We start from the raw sequence: 26,479 nt of genomic DNA on the forward strand, positions 1-26,479 counted from the left end.
ACCAGTTAGATAAATACCCTCCCTATCCCAAATGTTGAGAGGATTTAACGAACAATGACCATGCAACAACATATAGCTAGCTACTTTCATAAAATGCAAGGAGAATTGTGTTTCTCATTACCTTCCCGTTCCCATGAAGCAATTAATTGCAACACATGAACCGGAAAGGGAGGTTGTTTTGTTGACACGGGCCAACACGAAAAACAGAAGAGAACATAAATGATTCAAAAAATATAAATTAATTCAATCAACCAATGAACTATCCGTGTGCAAAGCTAAGGTATGATAGTGTCCGATAAACCGTGCAAATGAGCAGTGTTGACAAATCGTGTATATAGCTAGCTAGATCACCAAACATATATTCGCCAGCAGGCTAGCTACAGTAACTACGTGCTAGCGTTAGCTTAGCTAGCTAGCAATGGATTTGATGTAGCTACAGTAGTTAGTTAGCACAATAACTATTTGTCATGATTGCAGGTTACACTTTACATGTATAATACATACAGTTCCCCTGTAAATATACATTACTACTTTACACTTTTGATCTAGCTACCTCTAGTTAACCACCAAAAAGCGTATCTGGAATTCGTAATAACTCAGCTAGCTACCTAACGTGGCTAGCTAATTAGTTATCTCAAAAACAACAGTTAGTTAGCGGCTAGTTCACAATCATTTGTACTTTATCAATTTGTCGTTGTGTTTAACGTTAGTAGCAAGTTAGCTAACTAATTAAATTAAATCAAATAGCTAACTAATGTTTCAGAAGCCGCTAAACTAGTTAGATAAATATTTAAGCTTGCTTCCGCAAACATTCTTTGCTAATTGATTGACATCAAATTCCTGTCATGGAGGTGAAGCCTGTCATTACATGTTTTACCATTTTGATTTATAGTCCTAAATACAGTTAGTTTGGCCACGTAGCTGACAAACTGCAATGACATATTATACTATTGCCATTTCCCTAAATATGAAGTATAATTGTAGATGTGTATCAAAGCAATGTCAAGTAGCCTAATGACTCATGATAATAACTTTGTCTCCAGCAGCTTCTTGTATGCCTAAACCCTAAACTAGGGAGGTTTTGAGCACTCTGCCTCTTCTGTGACCACCTTGTGTATCCCGATGCCTACCCTTTGAGAGCTTCCCAGCACCCACTTCCTGAGGCCACCCGATTTGCCCTGTTGTCAAACAGAGGGGAAGGGAGAAGCACCATCCGACATGGCGGCCAAAGCAGGGGACAACCCCGACAGCCTCATGGCGCTGTCCACGGCCTTTTGCCTGAGGAACCTGAGGAGGACCATGTGCTACCTGGGAGACGGGAACAAGCTCTGCCTGCGCTCAGATGTCTTCCTGCCCAGCGAGATCTGTGACAAGCTGGTCAACACGTACGTATAATTGGGATTTGGGACAGGTCCTAATCCTAATGGCCAATTAAGCATGTGGCTTGTAAATAAGTAAGCAGGGTAGTTTAAACACAATTTTTCGCACAATGGTTTTCTTGTTGGTTTACCTCATGTTATGCTGCTATTGTTTTATGAGGTGTAAAGGATGATTTTGTGATCAATCACTTTATTAGCGGTGAGCTTGGATTTGGATCTTGCAAAAAAATCTACTTGTAATGAAAATGCCAACCATAGTTTATGTTCTGACAAATTATCAATTTGATCTTATGTCTTAAATAATGATTTCTCTGCTGTTTTATGTATCCATCTTCACAGATACATGGAGCTGGTACATTCGGACAGTAACTTTGAGCCGCAGGACGGCTTCTTCCAGCTGTTCTCGGACCCGCGCAGCACCAGGCTCACCAGGGTGCAGCTGAGGGAGGACCTTGTGCGGGACAGGGACCTGGAGGCCATTGGGAAACAGGTGGGACATAGTGGAGATGGTCTGATCCCAGATCTCTTTGTGCTGTATAGCCCCTAGAATTAGGAATTAGAATACTAAAATGGACTTGAACCTTCTGGAACTTTGAGGGTTTATGCCCCTCTAGTAATTTAATACAATATCAATAATAATACAATAATAAAACTGCCGGCCCACCTATTTCTTGCAGGAAAAACACAAGCAAGAAGGCAGCAGGGGCACTGATGGTATTTATTAATATTTTCACCATCACTTGAAGTCTCATGAGTGCCCCTGCTGCCTTGCTTGTGTTTTATCCTGCAAGAAATAGGTGGGCGGCAGTTTTTTCTTCTGGAGGACATAAAGTCCCACAAACAACATGGAAGGTGTTGGAATCGTTTCTCTAAGCACCTTAGGCCCAAGCTAACCTCTATAGATATAAGCCATGATGATACCTCCTCTCTATTCAGGACAATACCTCCTTTCAAATCAGGACCAAAACCACATCGATGCACTGACACAAAGTATAAATAAAGGAAAACTATTTTTTAGTATTTGTTTCATTAGTCCATTGTTGACATAGTCCCAAAATGTTGTACTTGTCAGAAATCAAGTTCAAGGTATGTAACTTTCAAAATACAGAAATCATACCTGTATGATGCATTTTGCAACTACGTTAAGGCAGCTTATGGTAGAGAAATGAACATTAAATTATCTGGCAACAGCTCTGGTGGACATTCCTGCAGTCAGTATGTGAATTGCACTCTCCATCAACATGAGACATATGTGTCATTGTGTTGTTTGACAAAACTGCACATTTTAGAGTGGGCTTTTATTGCCCCCAGCACAAGGTGCGCCTGTGTAATGACCATGTGGTTTAATCAGCTTCTTGATATGCCACACCTGTCAGGTGGATGGATTATCTTGGCAAAGGAGAAATCCTCATTAACAGGGATGTTAACAAATTTGTGCACAATTTGAGAGAAATAAGCTTTTTGTGCGTATGGAACAAATGTCTTTGCGATCTTTTATTTCAGCTCATGAAACATGGGCCCAACACTTTCCATGTTGAGTTAATTTTTTTACTCCAGTATACATAGTAATAACATTTTATGTGAAGGCCTATCCATCCTCTGTAATGGCCAGGAAGACCTTGGTGAAGGACACCAACAACTGTCACCTTGTTCAGGTGTCATCACACCCTCCCAACTCTGTAGGCTAATTCCTTGACATGCAGGCATCACCGTGGACTTTATTGGGTAGTTCAGCTACAGGTGTTAACATAGACTAATGGACTAGTGAGTTAACACTGCATAAGTTGATAGTAACATAACTATGAGGGGATGGGCAAGGGACAGATCTTGGGTCACAAACCGCCTCATGCTTGTTCGTGTCACTTAACATGCTACTGTATGGCCAGAATTAATCATTGATACCACAGGTGTCTGCCTCATATACCATACCAGAGGAATGCATCACATAACTTAGCTCCAATCAGTGCCTTAGGAAAGTATTCAGACCGTTTTTCCACATTTTGTTACGTTAAAGCCTTATTCTAAAATGTATTAAATCGTTTTTTCCTCATCAATCTACACACAATACCCCATAATGACAAAGCAAAAACTGTTTTTTAGACATTTTTGCTAATTCATTAAATATAAAAATGGAAATATCACATTTTACATAAGTATTCAGACCCCTTTACTCAGTACTTGAAGCACCTTTGGCAGGTGGGTATGATGCTACAAGCTTGGCACACCTGTATTTGGTTAGTTTGGCCCATTCTTCTCTGCAGATCCTCTCAAGCTCTGTCAGGTTGGATGGGGAGTGTCGCTGCACAGCTCTTTTCAGATCTCTCCAGAGATTTTCGGTCGGGTTCAAGTCCGGGCTCTGGCTGGGCCACTCAAGGACATTCAGAGACTTGTCCCGAAGCCACTCTTGCAGTGTCTTGGTTGTGTGCTTAGGGTCATTGTCCTGTTGGAAGGTGGACCTTTGCCCCAGTCTGAAGTCCTGAGCGCTCTGGATCAGGTTTTCATCAAGGATCTCTCTGTACTTTGCTCTGTTCAACTTTCTCTCAATCCTGACTAGTTTCCCAGTCCCTGCTGCTGAAAAACATCCCCACAGCATGACGCTGCCATGCTTCACCGTAGGGATGGTGCCAAGTTTCCTCCAGACGTGACGCTTGGCATTCAGTCCAATGAGTTTATTCTTGATTTCATCAGACCAGAGAATCTTGTTTCTCATGGTCTGAGGTTCTTTAGGGGCCTTTTGGCAAACTCCAAGCGAGCTGTCGTGTGCCTTTTTACTGAGGAGTGGCTTCCGTCTGGCCACTCTACCATAAAGGCCTGATTGGTGGAGTGCTGCAAAGATGGATTGTCCTTCTGGAAGGTTCTCCCATCTCCACAGAGGAACTCTAGAGCTATGTCAGAGTGACAATCGCGTTCTTGGTCACATTCCTGACCAAGGCTCTTCTCCCCGATTGCTCAGTTTGGCCGGACGGACAATTTTAGGAAGAGTTTTGGTGGTTCCAAACTTATTCCATTTAAGAATGATGGAGGCCACTATATTCTTGGGGACCTTCAATGCTGCAGAAATGTTTTGGTACCCTTTCCCAGATCTGTGCCTCGACACAATCCTGTCTCGGAGCACTACGGATAATTCCTTCGACCTCGTGGCTTGGTTTTAGCTTTAACATGCACTATCAACTGTGGGACCTTTTATAGACAGGTGTGTGCCTTTCCAAATCATGTACAATCAATTGAATTTACCACAGGTGGACTCCAAGTTGTAGAAACATCTTAAGGATGATCAATAGAAACAGGAGGCACCTGAGCTCTATTTTGAGTCTCATAGCAAAGGGTCGGAATACTTATGTAAATAAGGTACTTCTGTTTTTAATAATATTTTTATAAATTAGCAAAAATGTCTGAACCTGTTTTTGCTTTGTCATTATGGGGTATTGTGTGTAGGTTGCTGAGAGAATTTTCTTTTTTTAATACATTTTAGAATAAGGCTGTAACGTAACAAACTGGAAAAGGTCAAGGCGTCTGAATACTTTCAGAAGGCACCGTAAGTTAGTACATTTTCCAATTGCCCCCGTTATTCTGTATAGGCATATTAGTATATACCGCCAATAAGAATTATTATTATGAAACCAAACCGCGGCTTTCAGATCTTGGAGGGGGATATAGTGGTAGAGGTTATGGCCATGTATTCAAGCCATATATGGGCTATTCACTTACCCTTTTAGAAGGCACACACACACTGCCTAGGCTAAATGCTGTGTGTGTGTGTGTGTGTGTGTGTCTCACTTGCACACACACACATACTCACAGGTACTTATAAAAGGTCAATTGGCCCTTCACCGGTATTGAAGCTGTTCGGTGTGTCTATGTGGATGTGTTCCATCTAGTCATGCACACTGGCCCTGGGGGGAGGAGATAGAGGGCTCTTACATTCCTCCTTTAATACTCTCCCATAAACAGGCTTTCATTTTACGGCTGTGTCTACGACTATGTCTATAGCTCCCGGAAACCAGCCTGTATCCTTTTAATGTCTGGAACACTTTTCTGTCAAATGACTGGAGCCTTCAACAATTGAAGGCACAATCCATACAAATGTATTTTTCTGAATACACACAAGTCCAATGGTATAAGGAATTATGATGTAGTTATAATGTATTATAAGACTTGTCAAGAGCATGTATAAACCTGCCTTATCATCTCATAAGAAGGATCCTGACGAAACAGCCATTTTGAGTCAGATAATGTTATAAACTGGGTGGTTCGAGCCCTGAATGCTGATTGGCTGAAAGCCATGGTATATCAGACCATATACCATCGGTATTAGAAAACATTTATTTTTACTGGTCTAATTACATTGGTAACCAGTTTATAATAGCAATAAGGCACCTCCGATGTTTGTAATATATGGCTGTGTCCTAGCACTTCTCGTTGTGTCGTACGTAAGAACAGCCCTTGGCTGTGGTATATTGGCCATATACCACACCCCCTTGGGCCTTATTGCTTAATTATATGGCATTATAAAGGCACGTAAATTATTATTAAGTTATTATCTGTTAAAGTATTATACCTGCAGGCTTTAGGTAAAGTGTTATCAAACGGATCACTTGCCTTTCTGCATGACCAATTCGGGGAAACAAATCAGAGTTTATTTGTCACGTGCACAGCATACAGCAGATGTAAACAGTGCAGTGAAATGCTGATTAGCAAGCTCTTCCTCAGCGACGTTCAGTATCAAAGGTTAAGAAATAGTAAGTCCAGAATAGCATCACTTAAAAAGACTACAGACTCAATACTAGGTCAGATTAAGAAAACACACAAGAATATCCGCTAAATACAAGGTCAGTACCACATAGGCTAAACAATGAAACTGACATTCAACCTGTTTGATCTGAACTGACGATTCCCCCAGGACTTGATAGAGCTTCACCTCACCTACTGCAACAGCCTATCAGCACGCAGCCTAAAGACTCTGGCTAGCTTCCGCCAGACCCTAGTCTCCCTCAGCCTGTTTGGCTGCAGCCACATCTTCTACCGCAAGGGTGGCGCACCGCTGGCGTGCAACGAGGATGACGAGGAAGAGGAGGAGCAGCAGCGGCCTGCCTCCAGACAGGCGCTGGACACAGACTTCAGCTTCCAGGGCTTCAACCGGCTGCGGCTGCTCAACCTGGGGGGTCTGCCTGAGGAGGTGGACCCCGAGGCCCTGCTCAAGCCCCTGCCGGCCCTCACCTCTCTGGACCTGTCCGGGGTGCAGCTGCCCAGGGCTACCTTCCTGGCCCAGTGGAAGGAGAGGCTGGCCTCGCTGGTGCTCTACAATGTGGACCTGTCAGAAGAGCTGGTCAACACAGTGGTGGAGCTGGGACACCTCAGGTGAGCTGTGAGGGGCAGGGTTTAATCTTGGTACAGTAACTGGGTAAAATAAACTGGTTTCTATTTCGGGGCCCTTGTTTCTGGAATAACCATCAGAATTTGCTTGATTTAGGAACTTGAGAGTTAAAGATATGCTGCCCGATACTGTGTGTGTAATTGTTTTCAGTCCAGTAGACCATGCCTAGGTGATAATTACAGATGTACCGTTTTGAGTAATAATTGATCAAGAACTGTTGATCTGTTAATAACTCAGTTAATAACTCAACTTGTCAACTTGAATTCTCTAAATTAAGTCAACATCACTCTTTGTGCAGTAGTCTTATAAAATGGTCTGTACCCTTCACTCTTTGTGTTCCCCAGGCACCTGGATATCTCCCGAGAGCGCACCTCCAAGTTCAAAATGACCCGTAAGATCCTGACGGCCATTGTGCAGGGCCTGGTCAACCTGGTGTCGTTGGACATCTCAGGCCACATCATGCTGGACAACTGCACAGTCCCACACCTCGAGGAGGCCATGGGACGTCCAAGGTGAGCCACTTGTGTGACATAATTTGTGAAGCATCTATAAAGTCCTTATGAAGACTTTGTGTATGATATACGTTCTGACTTGCTTGCTAAAACTATGTCATGTAAATAGTAGGGCTGGTTGATGTAATCTCTCTTTCTAAAAATATGTGTACTTTTCCCATGTTATGTAAATATGACAGACTCGTGTTCTCTTTCTCTCTCTGTCTTTCTGTCTCTTTCAGCATTGAGCCCTGCAAGAGCAGCATCTACCCTTTCCAGGAGCTGAAGAGACCTCTGCAGTTTCTGGGGCTCTATAACACCACTCTTTGTAATGTGACGCACATCCCTGCGTACAAGGTGAAGTTAGACCTGGAGAGCTACTGGCCATGCAGGCTTTTGCCCCAGCCCATCACTAACATCAAATGAATCAACTAATTAAGGTCTTGGGCTTGTGTTATTATAGGGTTAGACCAAAAACCTGCACGCCCAGTAGCTTTCATGTCTCTCGTGTGTGTATGTGTTGTTGTCGTGGTGCTTAATGCTTCACGTCTATTGTGTCCCTGTTTAGGTCACAGGCTCCAAGAATGAAGACCAGGTCCTGAATGCCATCGAGGCCTACACAGAGTTCCGCCCGGAGTTGGCCCACCGTGCAATCAACCAGCTGTTTGACATCGCCAGGATACAGCACTGCAGCCAGCTACTGCGGGCACTGCAGGTTTGGGACCTTTTTGATTTAAATGAAAGTGTCTGAAAATTTAACCTTGAATGCTTTAGAAAGGGTGATTGACATCAAAGTGGAAAGTTACTTTAGTTAAGTCTCTTTCATTTTGATACTGTAAGATCCCACCTCTGACACCAATAAAGTTTGAAAAACAGCTAGCTGTACTTTCATTTATTTGACTGAGTTACCTTTCAAGGGTTCATTATTAGTTTATCCCCTGGCTGTTTTGTTGTGATCCCCCCCAGCTGGTGATTGCTGCACTGAAGTGTCATAAGTACGAAAAGAGCGTCCAGGTGACGGGCAGCGCGGCCCTCTTCTACCTGACCAACACTGAGTACCGCAGCGACCAGAGCATGAGGCTACGCCGGCAGGTCATCCAGGTGGTGCTCAACGGCATGGAGCAGTACCAGGAGGTCACGGTAAAGTCAAGTCTCTCCCCTCAGTGAAACTGCAAAGTTAATTCCCTTCACAAATTTAAAAGAACTGGATTGGTATGAATTAGGGCTGAAGGAGTTTAATCATAGGGGTGTACAGAGTACTCGGGCAAAAGGACTATTGTAAAAAGGATTTGGGGAATTTTCTGGATACGATTATGATCAGAGTATTTTTTTGTTATTATCTGTGATTGGAAAATAAGTTATTTTCAGCTGCCAGGCGCCTCCCGGGTGGCGCAGTGGTCTAAGCCACTGCATCGTCGCAGTGCTAGCTGTGCCACTAAATCAAATCAAATTTTATTAGTCACATGCGCCAAATACAACAGGTGAAGGAAGACCTTTCAGTGAAATGCTTACTTACGAGCCCCTAACCAACAATGCAGTTTAAAATTTAAAAAATATAAATAAATAAAAGTAACAAGTAATTAAAGAGCAGCAGTACCGGTACAGAGTGGATGTGCGGGGGCACCGGTTAGTCGAGGTAATATGTACATGTAGGTATAGTTATTAAAGCGACTATGCATAGATGATAACAACAGAGAGTAGCAGCGGTGTAAAAGGGGGGGGCAGTGCAAATAGTCTGGGTAGCCACTTGATTTGATGTTCAGGAGTCTTATGGCTTGGGGGTAGAAGCTGTTTAGAAGTCTCTTGTACCTAGAAAATAAGTCTCTCCCCAGGCGCTCTCTTTTGATGACTTCTGTAACCGTAATAGCCTTAGTTTCATGCATGTTAACATTAGAAGCCTCCTCCCTAAGTTTGTTTTGTTCACTGCTTTAGCACACTCTGCCAACCCGGATGTTTTAGCCGTGTCTGAATCCTGGCTTAGAAAGACCACCAAAAATTCTGACATTTTCATCCCCAACTACAAGATTTTCAGACAAGATAGAACGGCCAAAGGGGGCGGTGTTGCAATCTACTGCAAAGATTGCCTGCAGAGTTCTGTTTTACTATCCAGGTCTGTTCCCAAACAATTTGAACTTCTACTTTTAAAAATCCACCTCTCTAAAAACAAGTCTCTCACCGTTGCCGCCTGCTATAGACCACCCTCTGCCCCCAGCTGTGCTCTGGACACCATATGTGAACTGATTGCCCCCCATCTATCTTCAGAGCTCGTGCTGCTAGGCGACCTAAATTGGAACATGCTTAACACCCCAGCCATCCTACAATCTAAGCTTGATGCCCTCAATCTCACACAAATTATCAATGAACCTACCAGGTACCACCCCAATTCCGTAAACACGGGCACCCTCATAGATATCATCCTAACCAACTTGCCCTCCAAATACACCTCTGCTGTTTTCAACCAAGATCTCAGCGATCACTGCCTCATTGCCTGCATCCGTAATGGGTCAGCGGTCAAACGACCTCCACTCATCACTGTCAAACGCTCCCTGAAACACTTCAGCGAGCAGGCCTTTCTGATCGACCTGGCCGAGGTATCCTGGAAGGATATTGATCTCATCCCGTCAGTAGAGGATGCCTGGATATTTTTTTTAAATGCCTTCCTCACCATCTTGAATAAGCATGCCCCATTCAAGAAATTTAGAACCAGGAACAGATATAGCCCTTGGTTCTCTCCTGACCTGACTGCCCTTAACCAACAGAAAAACATCCTATGGCGTTCTGCATTAGCATCGAACAGCCCCCGTGATATGCAACTTTTCAGGGAAGCTAGAAACCAATATACACAGGCAGTTAGAAAAGCCAAGGCTAGCTTTTTCAAGTAGAAATTTGCTTCCTGCAACACAAATTCAAAAAAGTTCTGGGACACTGTAAAGTCCATGGAGAATAAGAACACCTCCTCCCAGCTTCCAACTGCACTGAAGATAGGAAACACTGTCACCACCGACAAATCCACTATAATTGAGAATTTCAATAAGCATTTTTTTACGGCTGGCAATGCTTTCCACCTGGCTACCCCTACCCCGGTCAACAGCACTGCCCTCCCCTCTGCTACTCGCCCAAGCCTTCCCCATTTCTCTTTCTCCCAAATACAGTCAGCTGATGTTCTGAAAGAGCTGCAAAATCTGGACCTTTACAAATCAGCCGGGCTAGATAATCTGGACCCTTTCTTTCTAAAACTATCTGCTGAAATTGTTGCCACCCCTATTACTAGCCTTTTCAACCTCTCTTTCGTGTCGTCTGAGATTCCCAAAGATTGGAAAGCAGCTGCGGTTATCCCCCTCTTCAAAGGGGGGGGACACTCTTGACCCTAACAGCTACAGACCTATATCTATCCTACCCTGCCCTTCTATGGTCTTCGAAAGCCAAGTCAACAAACAGATTACCGACCATTTCGAATCCCACCATACCTTCTCCGCTATGCAATCTGGTTTCAGAGCTGGTCATGGGTGCACCTCAGCCACGTTCAAGGTCATAAACGATATCTTAACCGCCATCGATAGGAAACAATACTGTGCAGCCGTATTCATTGACCTGGCCAAGGCTTTTGACTCTGTCAATCACCACATCCTCATCGGCAGACTCGACAGCCTTGGTTTCTCTGATTGCCTCGCCTGGTTCACCAACTACTTCTCTGATCGAGTTCAGTGTGTCAAATCGGAGGGTCTGTTGTCCGGGCCTCTGGCAGTCTCTATGGGGGTGCCACAGGGTTCAATTCTTGGACCGACTCTCTTCTCTGTATACATCAATGATGTTGCTCTTGCTGCTGGTGATTCTCTGATCCATCTCTACGCAGACGACACTATTCTGTATACTTCTGGCCCTTCTTTTGACACTGTGTTAACAACCCTCCAGGCGAGCTTCAATGCCATACAACTCTCCTTCCGTGGCCTCCATTTGCTCTTAAATACAAGTAAAACTAAATGCATGCTCTTCAACCGATCGCTGCCTGCACCTGCCCGCCTGTCCAACATCACTACTCTGGACGGCTCTGACTTAGAATATGTGGACAACTACAAATACCTAGGTGTCTGGTTAGACTGTAAACTCTCCTTCCAGACTCACATCAAACATCTCCAATCCAAAGTTAAATCTAGAATTGGCTTCCTATTCCGCAACAAAGCATCCTTCACTCATGCTGCCAAACATACCCTTGTAAAACTGACCATCCTACCAATCCTCGACTTCGGTGATGTCATTTACAAAATAGCCTCCAAAACCCTACTCAATAAATTGGATGCAGTCTATCACAGTGCCATCCGTTTTGTCACCAAAGCCCCATATACTACCCACCACTGCGACCTGTACACTCTCGTGGCTGGCCCTCGCTTCATACTCGTCGCCAAATCCACTGGCTCCAGGTCATCTACAAGACCCTGCTAGGTAAAGTCCCCCCTTATCTCAGCTCGCTGGTCACCATAGCAGCACCTACCTGTAGCACGCGCTCCAGCAGGTATATCTCTCTGGTAACCCCCAAAACCAATTCTTCCTTTGGCCGCCTCTCCTTCCAGTTCTCTGCTGCCAATGACTGGAACGAACTACAAAAATCTCTGAAACTGGAAACACTTATCTCCCTCACTAGCTTTAAGCACCAGCTGTCAGAGCAGCTCATAGATTACTGCACCTGTACATAGCCCATCTATAATTTAGCCCAAACAACTACCTCTTTACCTACTGTATTTATTTATTTATTTATTTTGCTCCTTTGCACCCCATTATCTCTACTTTTTTTTTTTTTTTTACTATATTGTATTTACTTCGCCACCATGGCCTTTTTATATTTTTATTTATTTATATATATATTTTGTTTGCCTTCACCTCCCTTATCTCACCTCACTTGCTCATATTGTATATAGACTTATTTTTCACTGTATTATTGACTGTATGTTTGTTTTACTCCATGTGTAACTATGTGTTGTTGTATGTGTCGAACTGCTTTGCTTTATCTTGGCCAGGTCGCAATTGTAAATGAGAAAGTGTTCTCAATGTGCCTACCTGGTTAAATAAAGGTGAAATAAATCATGAGATACTCTACCTTAGGCGAGCAAAACCTTGAGACTTCCTTAGATATCGTGCACTAGTTGTTATTTACAAATATACAGTTTAAGTCGGAAGTTTACATATACCTTATCCAAATACATTTAAACTCGTTTTTTTACAATTCCTGACATTCAATCCTAGTAAAAACTCCCTGTCTTAGGTCAGTTATGATCACCACTTTATTTTAAGAATGTGAAATGTCAGAATAATAGTAGAGTGATTTATTTCAGCTTTTATTTCTTTCATCACATTCCCAGTGGGTCAGAGGTTTACATACACTCAATTTGTATTTGGTAGCATTGCCTTTAGATTGTTTAACTTGGGTCCAACGTTTCGGGTAGCCTTCCCCAAGCTTCCCACAATAAGTTGGGTGAATTTTGGCCCATTCTTCCTGACAGAGCTGGTGTAACTGAGTCAGGTTTGTAGGCCTCCTTGCTCGCGCACGCTTTTTCAGTTCTGCCCACAAATGTTCCTTAGGATTGAGGTCAGGGCTTTGTAATGGCCACTCCAATACCTTGACTTTGTTGTCCTTAAGCCATTTTGCCACAACTTTGCTTGGGGTCATTGTCCATTTGGAAGACCCATTAGCGACCAAGCTTTCATTTCCTGACTGATGTCGTGAGATGTTGCGTCAATATATCCACATAATTTTCCTTCCTCATGATATCGCCACCCCCGTGCTTCACGGTTGGGATGGTGTTCTTCGGCTTGCAAGCCTCCCCTTTTTTCCTCCAAACATAACGATGGTCATTATGGCCAAACAGTTGTATTTTTGTTTCATCAGAGCAGAAGACATTTCTTTAAAAAGTATGATCTTTGTCCCCGTATGCAGTTGCAAACCGTAGTCGGGCTTTTTTTATGGCGGTTTTGGAGCAGTGGCTTCTTCCTTGCTGAGTGGCCTTTCAGGTTATGTCAATGTAGGACTCGTTTTACTGTGGATATAGATACTTTTGTATCTGTTTCCTCCAGCATCTTCACAAGGTCCTTTGCTGCTGTTCTGAGATTGATTTGTACTTTTCGCACCAAAGTACGTTCATCTCGAGGAGACAGAATGCGTCTCCTTCCTGAGCGGTATGACGGCTGCGTGGTCCCATGGTGTTTATACTCTGTACAAACTATTGTTTGCTCCCAAGGATGAACCAGACTTGTGGAGGTCTACAATATTTTTTTTATGAGGTCTTGGCTGATTTCTTTTGAATTTCCCATGATGTCAATGAATTATATGTGAAAAAAATCTGTCTTTAAACAATTTTTGGAAAAATTACTTGTCAGGTACAAAGTAGATGTCCTAACCGACTTGCCAAACCTATATTTGGTTAACAAGACATTTGTGGAGTGGTTGAAAAACGAGTTTTAATGACTTCCGACTTCAACTGTACATAGTCCGCCGCCCATTGTCTTACAAGACGCTGCTGTTCTATCCTGCCGATACAGCGTATAACCAGCCAACTCTATGTTGAAAATGTCATCGTTATGCCACGATTCCGTGAAACATAAGATATTACAGTTTTGAATGTCCCGTTGGTAGTTTAATCTCCTGCGTAGGTCATCGATTTTTGTTTCCAAAGATTGCATGTTTGCTACTCAAATGGAAGGCAGTGGGGGTTTATTCGATCTCCTACAATTTTTCAGAAGGCAGCCTGCCCTCTGGCCCCTTTTTCTCCGCCTTTTCTTCATGCAAATGATGAGGTTCTGGGCCTGTTCCCGGGAAAGCTGTATGTCATTTACGTCAGACTCGTTAAAGGATAAAAAGGATTCTGCCAGTTCGTGGTGAGTAATCGTAGTTCTGATGTCCATAAGTTATTTTCGGTGGTAAGAGACGGTAGCAGCAACATTATGTACAAAATAAGTAAAACAATTGTTACAAACAAAGCAAAGAAACAAACCAAAAAAACACAATTGGTTAGGAACACGTTAAACGTTAGCCTTCTTCTCCGGGTGCCATCTAGAGATCCTGGTTCGAGTCCATGCTCTGTCGCAGCCGGCCGCAAGCGGGAGACCCATGGGGCGGCGCACAATTGGCCCAGCGTCGTCGGGGTTAGGGCAGGGTTTGGCATGCAGGGATGGCTTGTCCCATCGCGCTCTATCAAATCAAATTTTATTGGTCACATACACATGGTTGTTAGATGTTGCGAGTGTAGCGACAGTGCAGCAGTATCTAACAGGTAATATCTAACAAATTCCACAACAAAACCTAATACACACAATCTAGTAAAGAAATGGGAGGAGAATATATAAGTATAAAATATAAGTATAAAATATGTGTATGAGCAGTGACAGAGCGGCTAAGACAGTATATACATGAGATGAGTATGCAAGATATGTAAACATTCCATTTATTAAAGTGGCCAATGATATCAAGTCTAAGTAGGCAGCCAACTCTCTGTGCTAGTGGTGGCTGGTTAACAATCTGATGGGCCTTGAGATGGAAGCTGTTTTTCAATCTCTCTGTCCTAGCTCTGATGCACCTGGATGGAAGAGGGGTGAACAGGCAGTGGCTCGGGTGGTTGTTGTCCTTGATGATCTTTTTGGCCTTCCTGTGACATCGGGTGTTGTAGGTGTCCTGGAGGGCAGGTAGTTTGCCCCCGGTGATGCGTCGTGCAGACCGCACCACCCTCTGGAGATCCCTGCGGTTGTGGGCGGTGCAGTTGCCGTACCAGGCGGTGATACAGCCCGACAGGATGCTGTGAATGTTAGGGAGGGTTTTCGGTGACAAGCTACATTTTTTCAGCCTCCTGAGGTTTCAGCCTTCTTCACCACACTGTCTGTGTGCGTGGACCATTTCAGTTTGTCTGGGATATGTACACCGAGGAACTTAAAACTTTCCACTTTCTCCACTGCTGTCCCTTTGGTGTGGATGGGGGGGGGTGCTCCCTCTGCTGTTTCCTGAAGTCCACGATCATCTCTTTTGTTTTGCTGACAGCATGTCCCCAGCTAGCCATGTTCCGTGAAACTAAGTATGTTACTCTTTGGAAAGCAACTCTTGCCTTAATTTCATAAACTTTGTTAACTAGGGACTGGGCATTAGTGAGTAATATACTCGGAAGCAGTGGGTGGTGTGCGTGCATCCGAAGCCTCACTAGAAGACCGCTCCGGCCCCTTCCCCTTCTCCGGCCCCTCCAAAACGTTGTTTTGGGTCTGCTTCTGGAATCAGTTCAAATGCCCTGGGAGGTGCAGACAAAGGATCCGCTTTGGGAAAGTCGTATTCTGGTCGTAGTGCTGGCTGTGCTGGTAAGTTGACGTCCCTCTGATATCCAATAGTTCTTCCCGGCTGTATGTAATAACATTTAAGGTTTTCTGGGCTAATATTGTAAGAAATAATACATAAAAACTAAATACTGCAGTTTCCTAGGGACTTGAAGCCAAGCTGCCATCTCTATCGGGCCGGGCGCAATGCACGCTAACACGATCGCCAGGTGTACAGTGTTTCCTCTGACACATTAGTGTGGCTGGCTTCCGGGTTAAGCGGGCATGGTGTCAAGAAGCAGTGCGGCTTGGCTGGGATGTGTTTCGGAGGACGCACGGCTCTCGACCTTCGCCTCTCCCGAGTCCGTACGGTATTTGCAGCAATGGGACAAGACTGTAACTAACAATTGGATACCACAAAATTGGGGAGAAAAAAAAGCTGCCAGCACGCATCTTTCTTATGAAACTCAAACAAGTGCAAGCACTTGGAAGGGGCTACATGCTCTCAGTAATTCAACTGGATAGTTCTGCTGTCCGTAAAGAAATGGGTGGGCTGTAGCTTGATTCTGCTGCTACGATTGGATAGAGCGAAGCTGTATCGCCGTTCACTCGCTTCATAATTTCACCTGTCACTTCTCCTTCATCTATTGGTCCGCAACATTTAGGTGAGTATTGCCTGCTGCTAGTCTGCTACTAAACAAAATGGCGAGGACCTTTGCTAGCAAGCTATCAATGTGTATAATGTCTTACAAGTAGAGTGACTGTAGGAAAAAAAACATGATGCTCGTTCTTGGTGACAGCACTTGTCTCCCCGCTGCAAGTTGAGAACACACACACACACATCTGCGGATCCTGATCTGCAGCTTTCTTGATCTATATAAGTGAAGGGAGACTATAATCTACAGTTGTAACTTCTATTTTGGCATTTAAAACTTTACTCATCTCTATTTAGGTGTTTTAAAAACTTTTTCAGATCACGAGTATCATCTGATCTATCAACTGTCACTTTACGACTACGATTATGGCCAGATCGGCACACCCCTAGATTAAACCATATTCCTCACTCACATTCCCGTTTTCCTCTTCCCTTGTTTATACCATATTCCTCACTCACATTTCCTCTCCCCCCCTCGTCTCTCACCTCCCCCTTTTCTCCCCCCAGGTTCAGAGGAACTGCTGCCTGACACTGTGTAACTTCAGCATCCCCGAGGAGCTGGAGTTCCAGTACGGCCGGGTCAACCTGCTGCTGCTGAAGATCCTGGAGCCGGCCCGGCAGGACGAGTCCATCCAGCGCATCGCCGTGCACCTCTGCAATGCCCTGGTCTGCCAAGTGGACAACCATCACAAGGAAGCTGTGGGCAAGATGGGCTTCGTCAAGGTAGGAGAGACTGCTATTTTGTTTAATATAGGTAAACAATCGAACAAACACACACTTGTACATTGCACACAAGATGGGCTTTGTCAAGATGGGGAAGACTCACATTGATAGCCATAACCTTATACACAAATTGGTACACTTGTCACTTACACACATTCCAGGGTTTCTGTAAGGAAAATGTGGCGCCGGACATTGACCGGCAGCATTTTAATTTACCGGACCCATATGCACTGGATGAGTAACCTGATTAGGGCGTCCACCCACAGTGCTCAGAATGACAGAAATCACATTTATATCATGGTAATTCATATTAACAGAACATGCAAGTCGAGTGAGCAACGTTGTGCGGTCCTTACCGAATTGTGATGTGCACTTTGAAGATGTTAGATTAACTATCCACATTTACTTATCCTCGGCCAACAAGATGAGTAACGAACAGCAAAATCACTAGCCTATGTCAATCTACCATCCCCCATAGCAGAAAAGTTAACCTATTCTATTGGCTAGTTTACCGAGAAAGAAATAGCCTATTCCAAACAAAGTCTGGGACCGTTGTGAGAAGATATATCCCAAATTCATACAACCAGTAGGCCTAGGCCACATAAAAGTCTGATGCAACAGATCAGAATGTTTAGCTTAAAATGTTGATTAACTATTAATTCTTCACATTCTAAGCGCAGCAATGTGCATAAGGCAGTAGGCTACACGCGAATGTTTGTTCCATGATGCAATTAGCGGTGAAACACGGGTTCATGTGACAACGATGAAAATGTCAGTTTGAAATTTAAAAAGAGGAGAGATCTAATATGCAACAACTAGCATGGGTTGCTAATATGACTAGGCTTGTGCCTTTGGCTCATTGCAAAGTGGTATGTGACACACAGATGAAGCCTGTTTTCCTTTGCCTATGTTTGCTGTTTGAGATGGTGTAGCAGCAGCTCTCGTGCTGCCTGACAGATTTTCTGCTCAAAGGCTCTGTATCTGTATGCGTGTGATAAATAAGATACATAATGAGTATACTGCACACATACGGCAATCTAATTCCACTACATCGACTGGTATTTCCATCATTGAAGAGGTCAAAAAGCAGCATTTCGCAATGGGATTTTTTCTTCTCCCGGACAATTGGCCAGCGGCAATTTTATTTATTAAAACAAAAATGTATCTGCCAAAAGCTGGCTATTACCGGCTAACGGAAACCCTGACGCATTCGTACATTCACACACACACACACACACACACACACACACACACACACACACACACACACACACAGGTCATTGATGTGTTTTGTGAAGTCATCTCTTGGGTTATTTCTTTTTTTTCTTCAGACAATGTTGAATCTAATACAGAAAAAGCTACAGGACAGGATGGTGAGTAATGTTTTGTTTCTTTAACACCCCTACCATTCCACAAGTGCAGACTCCTTCCTACATCTCATCTGAAATGACCTCGCAGAACCTGCAAACTGGATTGAGCCACATCACAATCATATTGTCATGAGTCATAGCTCTTAGCTCATTCCAGACCTAATGGTATTTTGACATGCAACCCTTAAGAAAACATTGCATGTGTTAAGCCAATTCAAGTGTACTGTCTGGAATGGCATTGCCTGGCTGACTGATGAGTCTACCTAGAGATCACTTTGGATAAAAACATATGCCAACTTCATTTTGTTTCTCTTTCTACAGTGTGACCAGGTTATGGAGTTCTCCTGGAGCGCACTGTGGAACATCACTGACGAGACTCCAGACAACTGTCAGATGTTCCTCAACTGTAGGGGCATGAGCCTCTTCCTGGACTGCCTGAAGGTTAGCTAGGGCATCTCACCTTTTCATAACCACCAAGTGATTTGTTAAAATATACAATCAATGTACTCCATCTGAAATTAAATAAATACAATTCCTTCTCCCATCATGCAGTACCTTGCTTGTGTATCACCTTTTTGTCCTCCACTGCCTCTCAGGAGTTTCCAGACAAGCAGGAACTCCACCGTAACATGCTGGGGCTGCTGGGTAATGTGGCAGAAGTGAGGGCTCTGCGGCCACAACTCCTCACCCCACAGTTCATCTCTGTCTTCAGGTAAGAGAATGTCCATTGTCTGTATTGAATGGTTAAATGCAGTATTGACTGATCCTGCTGCAATCTTGGACCAGGGGCCTATTGTATCAAGCTTCTCAGAGCTGGAGTGCTGATTTAGGATCGGTTTTGCCTTTTGGATCACAGTGAATAAGATTACATGGACAGGGGGGACCTGATCCTAGATCAGCAATTCTACTCTGAGACGCTTGATACATACGGTCCCAGATCTGTCTTGCAATAGAGATTTTATCTCATTGAGACTAACCTGGATAAATAAAGCTGGATTCTGCTTTCCTGACTGTTCTGTGGTGACAGTGACCTGCTGGACAGCAAGGCGGATGGGATCGAGGTGTCCTATAACGCGTGTGGGGTGCTGTCCCACATCGTGTTTGATGGGCCAGAGGCATGGGGAATGGAGGAGCCGCTGAGGGACACGGTCATGGACAAGATGATGGCTGCTATCCAGAGCTGGGATGTCACCTCCCGCCGGAATATCAACTACAGGTAAACAAAGAACTCAATGGAGATGAGTCTCTGGAGACAGTTACAAATGATCCCAACTACAATTGGATATATCCTCATAAAATTATAGAAGTAGATTGTCAGGGAAAGATTTAACTATAGCTGAACTTGCAAAGCAACCTTTTAGACATGCAAATGCATTTCACTTTTCATGTATACGTTTTCCGAATGAACACTTGAATTAACTCATATTTTCTGAATTAACACTCCCTCCCCTTTTCTTTTCAGATCCTTTGAGCCTATCCTGCGCCTGCTGCCCCAGAGCATCGCCCCAGTCAGTCAGCATTGGGCCACGTGGGCACTCTTCAACCTGGTGTCAGTCTACCGTGAGTATCAATACAAAGACGAATCCCGCTTTTGACACCAGCAAGTTGCCAGGTAAACTCGCTTATTGGTGTCAGCGTTGGGCTCAGTCTTTGCCACATTGTATCAATTTGAGACCTCCGAGGTCAGTTATTTCTTTAATGTTTATTGATGCATTATTAATAGCATAATTGTGGATTCACTTTTGGAGTAATTGTTTTTGAAGGGAATACTGCCCACTACCCACACTTTGTCGCTCATCAGGGAAAGATCTCAGCTTTCTAGTAAAAAATTATTCTCACTTATTTTCTTCCTCTCATCCCTCAGCGAGTAAGTACTGCCCTCTGCTGGTCAAGGAAGGAGGGATTGTGCTCTTGGAGAAGGTGCTGGAGCTCCAGACATCACACGAAGAGACCAAGGACATGGCGCGGTATGACCTCACCTATTAACCCACCCAACCTTTGAATTGATCAGTAAAGCAATGAAAATAAGCAATCATCCCAGAAAAGTGCTCAAAATAGCCCACGTTAATATATGCAGCTTAAGGAACAAGGTTCATGAAATTAATAACTTGCTAGTAACAGATGACATTCATATTCTGACTATCTCTGAAACTCACTTAGACAATACCTTTAATACAGTGGTAGCACTACAAGGTTATAACATTTATAGAAAAGACAGAAATGCCAGTGGTGGAGGTGTTGCTGTTTATATTCAGAACCACATTCCTGTAAAGATTAGAGAGGATCTCAAGTCAAATACTGTTGAAGTAATATGCTACAGGTTCATCTGCCTCACCTAAAGCCCATTCTGGTGGGAAGCTGCTATAGACCACCAAGTGCTAACAGTCAGTATCTGGATAACGTATGTGATGTCAACAGAGCGGTATGTGATTTAGATATTGACTGGCTTTCATCAGGCTGCCCACTCAAGAAAAAGCTTCAAAGTGTAACCAGTGCCTGCAACCTGGTTAAGGTTATCAATCAACCTACCAGGATAGTTACAAACAGCATAGGAATGAAATCATCACGTATTGATCACTTCTTTACTAACGCTGCAGAAATGTGCTTGAAAGCAGTATCCAGATCCATCGAATGTAGTGATCACAATATAGTGGCCATATCTAGGAACACCAAAGTTCCAAAGGCTGGGCCTAATATAGTATAAGAGGCCATACATTTTTTTGTAGTGATTCCTATGTTGTTGATGGAAAGAATATTTGTTGGTCCGTGGTGTGTAATGAGGAGCAAACAGACATTACACTTGACACATTTATGAAATTGCTTATCCCAGTTACTAATAAGCACGTACCCATTAAGAAAATGACTGTTAAAACTTAAATTCCCTTGGATTGGTGTAGAATTTATAAAATTGTATGGTTGAGAGGGATGAGGCAAAGGGAATGGCAAATAAGTCTGGCTGCACAACCGATTGACAAACATTCTGCAAATTGAGAAATCATGTCATTAAACTGAATAAAAAGAAGAAACTACTCTATGAAACAAAGATACATGACAGAGAATGATAGTAAAAAGCTTTGGAGCACCTTCAATTCAATTTTGGGGAAAAAGGCGAACTCGGCTCCGTCATTCATTGAATCAGATGCTTCATTCATTACAAAACCCACTGATATTGCTAACTACTTTAATGATTTTTTTCATTGGCAAGATTAGCAAATTTAGGCATGACATGCCAGCAACAAACGCTGACATTACACATCCAAGTATATATAACCAAATTATGAAAGACAAGAATTGTCATTTTAAATTCCATAAAGTAAGTGTGGAAGAGGTGAAAAGAGGGTCTGATAACTTGGATCGAACATTTCTGAGGATAATAGCTGATGATATTGACACTATTTGCCATGTCTTCAATTTAAGCCTACTGGAAAGTGTGTGCTATTAGGCCTGGAGGGAAGCAAAAGTCACTCCGCTACATAAGAATAGTAAAGCCCCCTTTATTGGCTCAACTAGATGACCAATCAGCCTGTTACCAACCCTTAGTAAAGTTTTGGGGGAAATTGTGTTTGACCAGATACAATGCTATTTTACAGTAAACAAATTGACAGACTTTTGGCACGCTTATAGGGAAGGACATTCAACAAGGACAGCGCTTACACAAATGACTGATGATTGGCTGAGAGACATGTATGATAAAAAGATTGTGGGGGCTGTTTTGTTAGACTTAAGTGCGGCTTTTGACATTATCGATCATAGTCTGCTGCTGGAAAAACGTATGTGTTAGTGCTTTACACTCCCTGCTATATTGTGGATAAAGAGTTACCTGTCTAACAGAATACAGAGGGTGTTCTTTAATGGAAGCCTCTCTAACATAATCCAGATAGAATCAGGAATTCCCCAGGGCAGCTGTCTAGGCAGGCCCCTTTTTTCAATCTTTACTAACCACATGCGTCTATGTGTGCGGATGACTCAGCACTATACACGTCAGCTACTACAGCAACTGAAATGACTGCAACACTTAACAAAGAGCTGTAGTTCATTTCAGAATGCGTGGCAAGGAATAATTTAGTCATAAATATTTCAAAAACTAAAAGCATTGTATTTGGGACAAATCATTTACTAAACCGTGAACATCAACTAAATCTTGTAATAAATAATGTGGAAATTGAGGAAGTTGAGGTGCCATGGTCAAAACCTATTGATACAACAGTAGCTAAAATGGGGAGAAATCTGTCCATAATGAAGCGCTGCTCTGCCTTCTTAACAGCACTATCAACAAGGCAGGTCCTACGGGCCCTAGTTTTGTTGCACCTGGACTACTGTTCAGTCGTGTGGTCAGGTGCCACAGAGGGACTTAAAAAAATTGCAATTGGCTCAGAACAGGACAGCACGGCTGGCCCTTGGATGTACACAGAGAGCAAACATGAATAATATGCATGATAATCTCTCTTGGCTCAAAGTAGAGGAGAGATTGACTTCATCACTATTTGTATTTGTGAGAGGTATTGACATGTTGAATGCACTGAGCTGTCTGTTTAAACTACTAGCACACAGCTCAGACACCCATGGATAACACCACAAGACATGCCACCAGAAGTCTCTTCACAGTCCCAAAGTCCAATGAATTGAAATGTAGTTAATAAATTGAAGAATTTATCTATTGACTTGAATTAGAATGGAGCCCAAACCGGGTGAATTAAATAAATGCTGACGCCTCCCTTCCTCTGTTTCAGGAAAGTGATGGAGCAGTGTGAGAATTTCAAAGAAGACCCAATGGAAACGGCGAGGTAGACAACGATCAGCCGAGGTCGACGTCAGGGGAGCAACACCGCTATACAAACAAAAAGGCAACTTCATAGGAACCATTGTTTACTATCTTCTCACCACAAGGGTCAATTGTGTGCATCGATTTACTGTAGAGCAGAGCAACAATTTTTTGCCTCTCGGCCAGCCTTTCTGGACAGAACCTTGTTATGCGACACTATTAGGAAGTTGAGATATGGTGCACGGAGTTGGTGTGTGTTTTATTTGTGTTGCACATGATAAGCATCATTTGTATAATGGATTTGTGTTCTCTTATTGGTTTGTTTTGCTCTTTGGTGTGCGTGCTTGTCCTTGTCTGAGTGTGAGCATGCTAGAGTGCGTGAGTGTATATGAAAGGACGTTTGTGCGTGAATGTGTTTATAATAAGGTTCATAACACTGGGGAGATGTTTGCCTCTTTGTAAACAAAACCTAGGTTATTATTGTCTTTCTCTCCCCTTAGTCTGTTCTATTGGGTCTAGTGAGAGGCCTTCCATTATATAAGCTGAGTTTCTAACACAGCGTCATCAGAGAACTCCATTATGACCATCATGATCCTTCTCAGATTCCTTGGTCCTCTCAGCGATTTCTGACACAGAAATTCAAAATGGATGATGCCATGAGATGTGGAAGGTGGTTAGTTTTATCCCATGCAGCACTGATCTGTGGACAGTTGTTATTGCGCAGTGAAGTTTGCTATGTCTGTGGAGGCCTCTACATCTCATACTGATTGAGAGCGTAACCGTGGACTGTAACCATGACGATGACCCCGGCAGAAGTCTTCCTAGATCCTGTGGCATGGTGAAGGACTTTATTTAGTTTTTCGTTGTAGATATTTGGAGTTGTCTGTCCCATCTTTGTTTCGGTCTGTCTGTTTTTATGCTATATGATTATAAACACTCCTATGATTTAATCTGTACATCTAGGCTTGGTTCCCAATTCTTTACATACAGGTAACTGCCAAAATAAAGAAAGCACTTGAGTAAATTAGAGTTCTGATTGCTCTTATGGTGTGGGGTGCATTTTCCTGACATGGCTTAGGTCCTCTCAACCCCTTAGAGGGAAAAGTAAACGGCAAAAAGATATACACAGCCATTCTGAGTGATCACCTTCAACCTATGGTGAATAATTTCTATACTGATTGGAGTGGACTCTTCCAGGACGACAATGCCCCCAGCCACACACACACACGAGTGGTCACAATGGTTTGATGGGCATGAAAACAATCTAAGTCATATGCCATGGCTGTCTCGGTCACCAGATCTCAACCCAATTGAACACTTATGGGAGATTCTGGAGCGGTACCTGAGACAGCGTTTTCCACCACAATCAACAAAACACCACATTTTGGGATTTCTCCAGTGCAGCTGTTTTTATCTCAATATAAAATCATTTCAGGAACTATTTCTAATTTCGGTAACTCATTTACTGCATGGTGATGTTACCATGGAAGGCCAAAACTTCATCCCACCAAAACAAGCTGACATTTCTGGCGTTTTTTTCAAAAAGCTCTTACACTGAATGGGCATTATTTTCACAATTTCACAGTATTATTCCAACCTCATAGTATGGAAATATATGTGTATAATACAGGTCAATCATGTTTTAGAGTGCACTGGGCCTTTAAGACAAATGTTGGTGTTTCCTTTATTTTGTCAGTTACCTGTATATAACCCGTGAAGACGCCAAATGAGAAACAAACCAGGGAGGACTACTGTTGGGCATATTTTGATAGATTCCCAAAACCCTATGTTCTTACATTTTAAGGAAAGTTTGACGGTGGATTTGAAAAAACATGATTTTATTTTTCTGTCTGTCATGTATAAATTGTAATTAATCTCATCATGGGTCATATTTGCATTGGAATTTGATTTCTGAACAGTATGGAGTATATGGATACAATGTCCTCAACTACAAAGTCTAATTTCATATATTTTGATTTAACACATTTAGGAAAAACTGTAACTCATTTCAATACAGTTAGTTGCCATGTAAAACATATTTGGCCTAACATTTGCACATGTTTTGGATACAAAGGTAGTCAAGTGATGTAGTGGTACACTTGGTCTCCAAACACTAGCATGTTCACGCAACATTAATTCAAGAAACCAATGCCATGATATGGAAACATACAGCATGCACCAAGTATCTGTCCTCACACGTCCAACTTTGACAATCCTCTCTTTTGAATATATCTTAAAACGGATAATATCCATTGCTTTGTTTACACTCATTTCCCCGTCCAAAACTTGATGTCAGTTGATCTAAATGTCATTAGAAAAAATACAACGTTCCAAACCAGACTGACTGTTCATTGATTAATCACTAGTGGCAGGGACGCAACTTTCATGCCCCCAGTTTTGTCATTGGAATGTGATACAAAACGATGCAACTGTGTGCTTTAGGACCATGCAGACGCCTCCAAACGGTCGGGTAGGCTGTTTGGAGTGTTTATCCGACTGGATAACTTTTAAAACATTTATTTGAAAAATTGTGTCCCCCCTACTTCTAAAACCAAAGTTGCGCCCCTGACTAGCGGTATTATAATTTTTACATTTCACATGAAGGCCCAACATGTTCAGACATGGAATTTTTCTTCTGAACCATTAGATATCAAATTAATGAATTCACTTTTTCATGTACATTGTCTTAAAAGCCTTTTTCATGTGATTCTGTATTTGTATGCCTGGTTCAACTATATTTATACTGTTCTTTCACAATTATGGTGGGAGCTTATTTTCAAATGGGAGGCCAGAATGGGCAAGGCCTATAGAAACTGAAAATATATTATACTGTTAGAAATCTCACTTCGTAGTAAGTTTATTGATGTTGGAATCTCTAATATTCAATCAATGGGCAGAGTTACATAGCACCAAAGGGAGGATGGGTTGATTTATGTAGGTCTTTTAGGCTGCAGCATCAGCTCTTTAGCACTAAATGAACATATTACAAAAGTTAAAAATGTTTTCACTATTCAGTTGTAAATTGTAGAGCATCTGAAGAAAATGTAGGTAACACTTACTTGACATCTCTGTTCTAAGTCTCCAGAAGAGATATGCCTCTTCATAATAATAGTGATATTAATATTAGACCTATAAAATATAGGCCTAAATATCTCATAAGCAGTCATGTCATCTGACACAAACTCCTCTATAGGTAAGGTAGTCAATTCCCAGCTAATCATGACTGTCAACTTATTTTTCATAAGCTACAGTCAGATTTTTTGACTTCATATCTGTTATATCATGCCCTTAACAATATATCATATTACAGAGGTGTCAAGTGAAACCTATGGTCAAAATGTGCATATGGCTCACACAGTTTGATTTTATTTCAATAGCACCATCAGTTCTAGATTTTATTCCTTTCATCTCAGATGAATAAAAAATAAAGTTGGAGTGGTTA

General features: G+C 42.7%; 1 protein-coding gene across 2 annotated transcripts; it reads left to right on the forward strand.

Moving 5' to 3' along the window:
• The first annotated feature begins 139 nt into the window (after positions 1 to 139).
• LOC129818924 (protein zer-1 homolog) lies at positions 140 to 26,479 on the forward strand. 2 transcript variants are annotated; one of them, XM_055875281.1, is made up of 16 exons: positions 140 to 280; positions 1,044 to 1,385; positions 1,719 to 1,869; positions 6,280 to 6,737; positions 7,098 to 7,265; positions 7,487 to 7,601; positions 7,813 to 7,959; positions 8,211 to 8,384; positions 16,690 to 16,905; positions 18,237 to 18,278; positions 18,597 to 18,716; positions 18,872 to 18,987; positions 19,303 to 19,491; positions 19,738 to 19,835; positions 20,140 to 20,242; positions 23,006 to 26,479. In XM_055875281.1, the coding sequence occupies exons 2-16, from the start codon at positions 1,219 to 1,221 to the stop codon at positions 23,061 to 23,063; spliced, it is 2,322 nt and encodes a 773-aa protein (XP_055731256.1). In that variant the 5' UTR covers positions 140 to 280; positions 1,044 to 1,218; the 3' UTR covers positions 23,064 to 26,479. The 2 variants fall into 2 exon arrangements, with proteins under 2 accessions (XP_055731256.1, XP_055731257.1); XM_055875282.1 differs by having other exon boundaries at positions 1,047 to 1,385.

Source organism: Salvelinus fontinalis, chromosome 21 (genome assembly GCF_029448725.1).
Source record: "Salvelinus fontinalis isolate EN_2023a chromosome 21, ASM2944872v1, whole genome shotgun sequence".
NCBI lineage: Eukaryota > Metazoa > Chordata > Actinopteri > Salmoniformes > Salmonidae > Salvelinus > Salvelinus fontinalis.